Genomic DNA, 12067 nt, shown 5'->3' with positions numbered 1-12067 from the left:
AGTACTTAAGTACTGAGCCATGCAACATACTCTAAAGCTTTAAAAGATAAATCTAAAATGAAGCACATTTAAAGGACACTGTATTCCAAGTAAGCACTTTTAATAAGTCCTAGGTATTTGATTAAAATACCAATTAGCCGCCAAATCCTCATCCAGACTTAATGCACTAGACATCCTTCCATACTGAAGATTATACCTTCCCTTTGCCCAATCTTAAAGCATTTTCTTTCTTCCCATGAAAATATCGTTTATGGATAAAATCAGCTCCCTGTGTCGATTTATAATATCAAAGTCATCATGCCTATTTATTAATGCCAGGTTCCCACTTGTAATTCTGATTCTCCCCCCAAAATTCATGAAATTTACAGCGCTGAAAGTTGTCACAGAGATTTTATAAAGTCCACTATCCTAATTTTATAGTTTAAGGAGAAACTAAAACTTTGCCAGCAGAAGTAACTCGCATATGGCAAAGTAGAACTAAAATCCAATTCTGTACCCTCTGCTGCTTGTTCCACAATAACATGTTTACTCTCCTTTCCCTTCTTTCTCATCTCTTAATTCTCCCTATCCATATAACACTCCCAGGGACATTCCTAAATCTACATTTCCCAACAGAAAAAAAGACTGCCTAATAATAAAAGATCCTAAAGGTATTTTTCTAAAAAAAAAAAGAAACGGAAACTCCTGTTAGAATCTGACAGACCTAGACTCTGACAGAGTCTTAAAGAGTCTTAAAAAAAAAAAGCACGCTTTAACCTATTAGAATTTTCCATCCTTGACTGCATTCTCTGTGGGGGATAAGAAAAAGAAATGTGGCCAGAGCTAAATGTTCTCACTATTGAGACAAAATTTGCAAAAACCAGCAATCTAAAAATCAAATTGGAAAACAAAGGGCAAAATGTTAAAAAGCCAAATACAGGTAGCATCTGATAAGCCACTCACAAAAAAAATATCTTATTCCCATACTCCCATCCCTTCATGTAACAACAACAAAACACTATTTACTAATTCCTATGAGAACTAAGGAATTTTATACCCAGACTGCTTACATGGAAACCTTGAGCCATTATGCGAAAAAAGTCTTCATGATCAAATGAATTCCAGAGCCCTCTGTACTGCTTTCATTTCTAACAGTCTAAATGTACATCATGATAGGAATCTATCCTTCTAGGTACCTGGCTCATGCTTCCTCTTACTGAGTTTCTTAGGTTCAGCTCCCAGACTGGATGCCTTCCTGTCCTTAATGGTCCCAACTCCATACGCATCCAGCTGGAAGCCCTATTTTATATCCCATAATGTTATCTTACCAGTAGTTCATAAAATTTTACTCACAAAACTAAATACAGCAAGTAAGACATGTAAGGTACTTCTTAAGGCCGACTGCTGATTTACAGACCCTGCATCTAAACTAAAGTTGGATCCTGTTTTCATAAAGATAAAAGCAGTTAAAATACTTTAAAGTTTTACTCAAATCTTAATAAAAGATGAACCATAAACTAACAAATGTTAAGAGTTAACATATGAAAACTGCTATAATCAGGCTATACTTTGAATATACTGGGTTTAAAAAGTGAATAGTATTCTTTATTTAAAATGCATTTACACTGTTTTTTCAGACCCATATATCTTTGTATCCCCCAAACTATCTTTTAAAAATATATGGATTTCAGCCACAGGTGTGACTGAAAAAACATATATGTATATGGATTAAAAGTTCTGGAAGATACACAAGTTGATGACAAAAATGACATGAAAGTCAAATATTAGGGGGAAAAAAAGATTTAGAAAAGATGAGAAAATAATATATATCCAAATTCTAAGTTGTTGGGTGGGAGGTACTTTGATAAACTCCCTTTAATAGAATCAACATCAGACATTAGGGCTCAAAAAACATTGTTCATCTTCCAAAACATTCACCTTGTTTGTTTTTGACCAGCTGGAATTTCGTTTCTCTCTCAACCCAGATCCTATCCATTCTTCACTGAATGCTTGTTGGGAACATAGTCTACAAACCCTCTGCCTACGGACAAGCTCAGCATAAAATGCCTTTTAAAGAACTATAACATTTGGCTCAGGACACAGACTAATGAAAATTGTCTAGATCTTGTGATGTAAACAATGCCCACTAATGACAGAAAACCCACCCAAGAGGCAGCCATGAAGAGTTGGTATAAAAGCATCCTAACCCTACCCAAACATTAACTTCAGTATGTTTCTATCTACCTACCACTTCCTTAAAATACTCTGAATGCCTGTTATAATGTCTACCCAGATCTAAGCTAGTGGTTTTGCTAATAACTTGATTTTTAAAAGTGAAAACAGTTTACATTATCATGATTTCCTGTATTAAAGGTAAGCCTCTCTGGCACATGGTTGATAAAATACTGTCATACACATGAAATTCATAGGGCATGCACATACTTTGTGTGCTTCAGTTTTGCATGACCCCACGATTGGAACTACAGTTGCATCTGATTATCATGAGGCATGGAATCAGCACTGTGGTAGGATATGAACTTTAACACAAAGCACTAGTGTCTTCAATTACCAGCATATCTAATGTCCAAGAAGAACAGTCTGAAGCATTCTTAAGAGACAAACAGAAGAACTTTAAAAACCACTAATCAGTACTATTCTCTCTCCTTCTTCTAAAGTTAGAAGGACATAAGAATGAACTTGTGATTATGTTTCTGACCTAGCTTTAAGCTTATTCTTCAAATAAGGTTAAATCACATTTTCAAGGGGAAAAAATGAAAGAATAAACCCTTTCTTGTTAGGAAAAACACCCACTGTTGGGGAGGGAAGCACATATTTCAAGTGTATAATTTTTATACATTTATAAATCTTAAAGAATGCTGAAAAAAGATTCAAAGATTTAGAGGTAGACAAAACTGAATGAAACCCTCATTTTTGCAGTTGAGAGCAGGTGCTTCCCATTAAACTACACTATTTGCCCCAGAAAAATAGAAAAGTGATTTCAATCAACTGAACAGATGTAGCAGGAAATTTTTATGTTGCAATTTTTTCTAGTAATAAAACTGTGACAGCATAAATAATATGAATCCTCCCCCACCTTTTTTAAGCCAGTTTATCTTTTCCATTTAATCCCTATTTCCATCAAATTTCCCCTTATTTCAGTCCCTATGGACCTTTACTCAGAATTCTTACCAGGACTGTGAGGTCGCCACCTCTCTCCATCCCTCCTTGATCCAGCTAGTCGCCAACCTCCATCTTCATCTTCTCCATTTTGTTCCTCTCTAAAGATGCGCCAATTTTCACTTTCTGAGCGTATAAATTCATGCTTTCTCCCTACTGATGCTGGTCCACCTTCCTCAAAATTTGGTCTCCCTATAAAGAAAATAATATGGTAAGTAACCATGAGCCTCTGCCAGTAAAGATTTTGAAAACAAACTTCACAGTTCAAATCAAGCTTTCCTGCAAATGTGTCCATTTCAATATTCAGGAAAAAATCACTAAAATAACTGTGGGTATTTGCATATATTATTAGACACATTTCTTAAGGCTGAATGTTCACAGACTGTGCAATTATTTTTTAACAAAAATATTATGTACAGTTTTTTTTTTTAAAAAGCCATGCAATGGAAAGTCCATCTTCCTACACAAGACCCTCACAGTCATATTCCCCAGAAGTAACCATCATCAAGTTTCTTATAAAGTCTTCCAAACACTGTCTGTGGGTACACTTACACATGTATACATAGCTCCCTCATCCACACGCACAAACGCCACCCTCTGGATGTTATAAATGTTGTTTTGTTTGCTGTTTTCACTAACACTGTATCTTGCCAATCCCTCCTTACCAGCACATACTTTTTAAAATTATACGATATTTTTCATTATACAACATACTTTATATAACCAACACCTACTGGTGATTCTGCCTAAACATGGTATCTGTACATGTCAGGCCCTCTTTTATTCCAAAACAGATTATAAACTGAAAAGTAGGCCGCATGGTGGCTCACGCCTATAATCCCAGCACTTTGGGAGGCCGAGGAGGGCAGATCACAGGTCAGGAGTTGGAGACCAGCGTGGCCAATACAGTGCAACCTCGTGTCTACTCAAAACACAAAAATTAGCTGGGTGTGGTGGCAAGTGCCTGTAATTCCAGCTACTCAGGAGGCTGAGGCAGGAGAATCACGTGAACCCAGGAGGCGGAGGTTGCAGTAAGCAGAGATCGTACCGCTATACTCCAGCCTGGGCGACAGAGCGAGACTCCGTCTCCCACTGCCCCCAAAAATAAAAATAAAAATTGAAAAGTAGTATAACCTCATTTACTCTAGCACCTAATACAATACAGGCATACCATAAATTGCTTTTGAACAAAATTCAAAGTTAAGGTATATCTAACTTAATATCTAAAAAGTTACATTAATGTCAAGAGAGCCTGGTACAACAAGTAAACTAAACTGCTATTTTAAAAGGACAAGATCATTCTAAATTGTGCAAACAAATTATTCAGTCACCATTCCACATGTGCTAACATATATAACTCATAACATTCATAAAATCTCACATCAAAATAGTTGGAAATCCAGAATAACATACATTGATGTCCTCAGTTTATGACAATAAAAGTTCATGTTCTCGTAATGACAAACTCAATCCTTTTAATTAATCCATACTAAAAGTGAAAAAAAAATTGAACAACAGCATATGAAAATGAGATTCTAATTTCTGGTCATTCTGTTATATTCCATCTTACATATATTGAGATTCAGCATCCTGCTTGCCCATATGGTTGTTAGTCTGCTACTAAGGTATCATTCTATTGAAAGATAAAATATCTTGGAAGAGTGGGAAGACATGATCTGCTGCTTTCTTATTGTGGTGGGCAGCCTCTAAGAGCTCACCAACAATCCTAGCCTGCTGATCTCTGTGGAATCCTCTACCTCTAATTATGAGCTGGACTAACAGAACGCAGCTGAAGTGATGAGATGCCACTTACAATATTAAAGACGACTGCAGTTTCCATCTTGGACACTTTCTCTGAAGGACACTAGTTGCCATGTAGTGACACAGACCTTGTGGAGAAGCTCGCATGGCAAAGAACTGAGGCTTACCACCAGAAACACGAGTGAGTCTGGAAGTGGATGGAACCCCAGTTGAGCTTTGAGAGACTGCAGCATGGGCTGACACCTTGAGTGCAGCCTTACAAGAACCCTGGGTCAGAACCACCCAGCTAGGATAAGATGTTTCTAGATTCCCAACCCACAGAAACTGAGATAATAAATGTTTGCTGTTTTCAACCACCAGGCAAGGGTTTTATTATCTATGACCTTGCTCTTACCTGCAGGATGTGTCTGGAATGTCAGAATTATATTCTGGCTTTCCTTGGTTTATTAGTCCATTTTGCATGGCTATAAAGGAATACCTGAGGCTGGGTAATTTATTTAAAAAAAAAAAAAAAAAAAGTCTATTTGGCTCATGGTTCTGCAGGCTATACAAGCATGGCACCAGGATCTGCATGGCTTCCAGTGACACCTCAGGAAGCTGTCACTCGTTGTGCAAGATGAAGTGAGAGCAAGTATGTCACGTGGTGAGAGAGGGAACCAGAAAGATGACAGAGATCCCAGACTCTTGAACTCATTACAGTGGGGAGGGGACGAGGGATCCACCCTCATGACCCAAACACCTCCTACCAGGCCCCACCTCCAACACCGGGGATCACATTTCAACATGAGATCTGGAGGGGACAAACATCCAAATTATATCACCTGAGAAGTCATAATCTAAATCTATTGTGGCTATTATGTAATATCTGATATATCAAAAACTATATTGCAGCTTTTAGAAATTATTTTGTGTAAGTAGCTAGAACCTCAGGCACATGCCACCACACTCAGCTAATTTTAAAATTTCATTTCATTTAATTTTTGCAGAGATGGGGGTCTTGCTATGTTGTTTAGGTTGGTCTTGAACTCCTGGCCTCAAGTGATCCTTCTGCCTTGATCTCTTAGTAAATTATGTAGAACGGCACTTCTGCATAATTTATTCAGTTTCTTCACCACATATTTCCAACTGTTGCCCTAAACAGGCTGTTTAAAAATGTGATCATGTTATGAGAAAATCCTATCCATTGAATTTCAGGGATGCTGAATTTCAGGGAGCTAAATTTTTGAACCTTGTATGTAATTGTTACTGGTACATAAGTAAACTTTATTGACACTACAAGTAAAAAAAAAGATCTGAGGCTGGGCGTGGTGGCTCACACCTGTAATTCCTGCACTTTGGGAGGCCGAAGCAGGCGGATCACCTGAGGTCAGAAGTTCAAGACCAGCCTAACCAACATGGAGAAACCCCGTCTCTACTGAAATACAAAAAATCAGCCGGGCATGGTGTCGCACACCTGTAATCCCAGCTACTCGGGAGGCTGAGGCAGGAGAATCACTTGAACCGGGTGGCAGAGGTTGCGTTAAGCTGAGATTGTGCCATTGCACTCCAGCCTGGGCAACAAGAGTGAAACTCTGTCTCAAACAAACAAACACACACACCCCTAGATCTGACTTAGTAAACTAAAAAAAAAAAAAAGAGGCCGGGCGCGGTGGCTCAAGCCTGTAATCCCAGCACTTTGGGAGGCCGAGACAGGCGGATCACGAGGTCAGGAGATCGAGACCATCCTGGCTAACACGGTGAAACCGCGTCTCTACTAAAAAATACAAAAAACTAGCCGGGTGAGGCGGCGGGCGCCTGTAGTCCCAGCTACTCAGGAGGCTGAGGCAGGAGAATGGCGTAAACCCGGGAGGCGGAGCTTGCAGTGAGCTGAGATCCGGCCACTGCACTCCAGCCTGGGCCACAGAGCGAGACTCCGTCTCAAAAAAAAAAAAAAAAAAAAAAAAAAAGAAGTTATTATGTGTAAATAATCACCTAGAAACAAAATTTAAGCTCCTTTATAGAAATTTCTGAACAAGTATTGTTCAAAATGGGTTGAACCAATATTCATGTAGAATGGTTTGGAACTAGTATTCATGTAAATTCAGGCTACTTCATTCTCCACAACACCTCCACCCCCTCCTTCACAAATGAGGAAATGGGTCTTCACTAGTCAAGGTGTGCAGATAAGAACTGGAGCCAAAAAAAAAGAATAAAAAACAAAATACTTAAAAAATAAATAAATCAAAGAAACAAAAATAATAAACAAAACAAAACAAAAAATAATTGGAGCCAGAATTTGAAACCAGGTCTAATGACTCCAAATCTCATCATTCTTTCTTTGGTGTTGCTTTCCTCTTTATCTTCAAATTTTCTGCCTCAAATCCTTTTTGAAACAAGGAATGTAGAATTGGTCATTCAAACTTTATGAGCTACAGGTTTTCCAACGGTTTGAGAATCACAAGGTTGTTTTAAATTTGTTTCTCTTTTGTTAGTACAGCCACATTTTTCATCAAGCCATGTAAGTTCTGCCTCCAGGGGCCGTACTCATTTTCATAAGGGTGAAAAGACCTTAAGAACTTTTAAATGGACTTCACTCATCTCCCCACCTCTTTAAGAAAACATTTTTTAAAAGTACACTAATCACAAATGTCAAAGAGTTTTCATAAAGCAAATACATATAATTTAACTACCACCTTAGATTTTTAAAAAAAGATTTTAAGGAGCCTCAAAAATCTTCATGTGTCCTCCCAAATCAGCCCTTCCCAAGATAAACACTATCCTAGTATCCTAGTATCTAGCACCAAATATTAGCTTTGTCTGCTTTTAAACTTTTTAATAAAATAGAATATTCACTTATATCTGGCTTCTTTTGCTGAACATTATGAAAGACTCATTCTCCCTGCACGGGGGCCATGCTAATCTTCTCTGTATCGTTCCGATTTTAGTGCATGTGCTGCCGAAGCAAGCACGGGAGATTCATTCTCATTGTTACAGGGAATATTTTGGTCTTTTACATTGCTATGCAGGATCTCACTGTATAAACAAACCACACTGTATTACTCTTATTCTACTGCTTAGAGACATTTAGGTTGTTTTCTACCTTTTTGCTATCATAAGAATTGTGCTTCTATGAATATTCTTGGACATGAGTTTGGTAAGTATATGTTTGGATTTCTGTTGGCTATATATTTAGCATCAATACTGCTAGGTCGCAGTATGCTCAACTTAGTTTACTACTACTGAGTATTTTTCCAAAGAAATAGTACTACCAGCCAGGCATGGTGGCTCGTGCCTGTAATCCTAGCACTTTGGGAGGCCAAGGAGGGAGGATCACTTGAGTTTAGGAGTTTGAAACCAGGCTGGGCAACATGATAAGACCTCATCTCTGTATTTACCTATAATTTTTAAAACGTAAAAAAATTTTAAGAAAGAAATAGTACTAATTCACCATTTGTTTGCTTGTTTGTTTTACTCAAACCTCTAGCAATCATTAAATGACTCACTCCTTTACAGACAAACACAATTAGAGACACAGGATTAAAAACAAAGATAAGGCTCAGACACAGCACCTGATCTCCAGGTCCATGGACACACAGGTAAATAAACAACCTAATTCAGCTGACAAAATGTGTTAATATATCTCATCTGATCTTCATAATAACCACAAGAGATTAAGTCAACCATCATTAACTCTCTTTCTTCTGCAAGGACAGGGATACCTGTAAGGTGGTTTCCCAAGGCCACACAGCTGAATCATAACCAAATCAGAAACAGAACCTAGGCAGTGTTCAAACACCTAACCTATGGTTTATTTCTACACTAAATGATTCTTAATGGTTCACTCATAAATTTGACCCACCGGAAGCAGCCAGAAATTCTAGAGAAACTGAAATGGGAAGAAGGAGATCTGGGATTTAAGTATAACAAGCTAAAAGGGTAGTAGACAAATCATGCATGGTACATCTTGGGGAAAGTGTCAACATCTCTAAAAAGGGGAGACATAGAACTAAATTTGTTTTCATCTTCCCACAGAATGATTTCAAAATGTATGCTCCTGAAAAAAAAAATGGTTAAGACCAACCTCCTCAATATAAAAATTTTATTCTAGAAATTATTTAGAAGGTGACTTCAAACACAGTCATAAAAACGCACATTTCCAATTACTACTACTATAACTAAAAATTATACTGTATCTAAGCGATCCCCTAAAATATTAAAATAAATCCCTTCTAACCAAATTGATTACAGATTTACTTGTGTAAATTTGGATGGGTGGGTGGGAGTGCCAAGGAGACCGTCATCTTTGTAATTTGAATTTAAAAAAATATATATGTATATGTATTCCTGATATAATTTAAAATAAATAATAGGTCAGGCATGTTGGCTCATTCCTATAATCCCAGCACTTTGGGAGGCCAAGGCGAGCAGATCACCTGAGGTCAGGAGTTTGAGACCAGCATGGCCAACATGACAAAACCCAGTTTCTACTAAAAATACTAAAAATTAGCCTGGCCTGGTAGTGTATGCCTGTAGTACCAGCTACTCAGGAGGCTGAGGCAGGAGAATCGCTTGAACCGAGGAGATGGAGGTTGCAGTGAGCCAAGATTGCACCACTGTACTCCAGCCTGGGCAACACAGCGAGACCCTGTCTCCAAAAATAATAATAAAATAAAAATAAATAAATGATAAATATTAGTCATTCATGGGCAGTTTAGAAGATGACCTCTAAGTTCCCTTCACGTCTAAAAATTCCAACAATTCATAGTAACGAAGACTAAACTGAGTGAGAGTTACATGGCCCTTCCTCAGCATTCAAAATCAAAGGCTTCCTCCTTCTGTAACGTCAGCACCATGACTAAGTCGACTAACCAAATACTGTATTTCAGTTGACTTATTTTTAAAATCTTAGCAGATTTACAAACAAGATGATTTTAAAGTAAACCGTATTGAATTATTAACAAACTCATGCCTGGACCAAATATTCCTAATCTACAGTCAGTGAATGAGCTCAGGGCTGTGAAGCCTTGCACTGGAAGTGCACTCTGTGCTGGCGTGCTTTCTTCTTCTTTGAGGGAAAAGGGTCTACGGCTTTCATCAGAATTTTAAAGGTGTCTGTGACCCTCAAAAGGCAAAGAAACACAAATTTTAAATGTCTTTTTTTCCGTTCAATACAGCAAACATGACTATGAGGAAAACGTATATTTTATGTCCTTATGTTAAAAGCAAATTGTGTAAAGGTGCTAAAATACATATGTACTACATATATAAATAATTTTCCCAGTGGTAATAAACACTTGGTTGTTACAATCTCAGCGTATTAAGTCCAAATAGGATTCATCTAAAAATTAAATTAAATTAAAATGCAGTGTTGGTTTTTGCCTGGTCTAACTGAGTGGACTTCCTAAGGAGAAAGAGCAGTAAAAGGGCACCTGTGTGCATGTTTGACCCACGGCCAAAAATAGTGTTTATGGAAAACTTCAGATGGAGCAAAGAGGCACTCAGCCAACAAAATCTACAGCTGTGAGACTTGGAGCTTACAACTGCCCAATCTCCACAAGCAAAAGTGGAATTATGGGATAGACTTTGAAGCTTGTTTATGTACAAATTTTTTAAGGAGTGACTTTGTATTACTCTATTCAGATATATATTCTCTGATCAACACCAAAAAAATATTCTAATACCAAAGTAAACAGTGAAAGGGCATCCCACCCAAGTGTTGATATTTACCACCCTTCTCCCCTACAATTACTTATACACAAAACTCACGGTGGCTAGGACAGAGCAGTTTAAATTCTATACCAAGAGAGTTACAACTTTCTCCCTGAGGAATAAATAACCTGCTCAGCTGGTTAATATGAGTCCTGAAAAAACAGTAGAGACTGTAGAAGCTGCAGTGTATCAGAATCTCAGAAAAAGGTCCTCAGGCCATTTGAATATGTACCATAACCCTACAGCCCTCATGCTCAGCTGTCTGCTGGTACACACCCAGAGGCTGCCTGAAATCTGTGGGAAGGCAATTAGTAGTTGGCTTGGACATGTGGAAATGGAAAGAGACTACACATCTTCAAAAGAAAGCTAAGTACACTATGTAAGCAAGAACATGGAGACCAGGGCTAAAGTTTTAAAGCTGTGAGATTACCTATTTACATAGGCCAGAAATCACACTCCAACTGAAGATGTTATTGTTCTCAAGAAAAATGTGATACATTTATAGATATACAGTGAATTATTTCAGTCGGAAAGAAAATCAAATGTCTTTAGGGACAGAGGACTAGATTTAATATAGAATAATTTACCTGGTCTTGGAACCTTGCTTAATTTAATCATTATAATTTTGGAGACACAATCCATCAATCTATGAACAGGTATTTAGCATTTATGTTCATTCACAGAAGAAATGTTTTAGAGCCATCTCCAATTACCTTACTGTAAAACAGCTACAACAGAAATAACAAATTGTCTAGATGAGAAGGACCATGAGTTTTTGGGTGAAGGTGGCATATCATCTGTGCCAATATCCGTGTCATCTCAGTGAAGGAGCCCCAGGAAATACCACCCCAAAATATGCTGCTTTGGTATGCTCATTACTGCAAACTGAGAAAACTTGAGGAACAGCAAGTACAGGGAGGGGCCTTCTCTGATGCCCCCTTAACTCAAAAAATGCCTTTGTCCCCTCCCTAGAATTTCATCAATCAGGGAAGATTAACCTTATCACATAAGAGATTAAAAGGTCCAGTAACAATCTTCCTCAAGTTAATTTTTAATACCTGAAAGACTTTGTCTCAACTTGACGACTTTTGTTCATCATACATTTCCTCCCCTCATTTTCCCATAGCGTGTCAATACCTTCCCCCAGGACCTCCATATCCCTATTCCAATGCTATAAGAACTTCAATCATCTGGTCCTTCCTCGAGTCTCATGTTTTGTGGGACTCTTGTGCATAAGCATGTAAACTGTTTTTCTTCTGTTAAGTCTACCTACTGTTGGTTTATATTTTGGACTCAATTATTCAAACCTTCAAAAGGAAGAGAGAAGGTCTTCTCTTTCCCCTACACCAGCTAACCTGGTAACTTCAACCAGAAATGACTTTAAATGCTCAGGCTATTGTAATGGGAGTGCTATGCTCCTGAGTGGGCACTTCAGAGCTGGTCTATAATATTCACAGTTAGC

At 38.0% G+C, this 12067-nt stretch overlaps 1 protein-coding gene and 1 pseudogene across 8 annotated transcripts in view; both read right to left on the bottom strand.

The window, feature by feature from the left end:
- The window catches only part of GIGYF2 (GRB10 interacting GYF protein 2), a 167070-nt gene that overhangs the window by 69962 nt on the left and 85041 nt on the right, over positions 1-12067 (bottom strand). For all 8 annotated transcript variants that reach the window (XM_077957914.1, XM_077957915.1, XM_015111358.3 and 5 more), the window contains one exon: positions 3169-3348. In XM_077957914.1, the coding sequence (XP_077814040.1) occupies positions 3169-3348 (180 nt within the window). The remainder of the gene's footprint in view (positions 1-3168; positions 3349-12067) is intronic.
- LOC114671577 (U6 spliceosomal RNA) lies at positions 7771-7865 on the bottom strand (annotated as a pseudogene).

This window comes from Macaca mulatta, chromosome 12 (genome assembly GCF_049350105.2).
Source record: "Macaca mulatta isolate MMU2019108-1 chromosome 12, T2T-MMU8v2.0, whole genome shotgun sequence".
NCBI classification, from domain to species: Eukaryota; Metazoa; Chordata; class Mammalia; order Primates; family Cercopithecidae; genus Macaca; species Macaca mulatta.
Note: the sequence above shows the minus strand (reverse complement) of the source record. Positions and strands in the feature narration are given on the sequence as shown.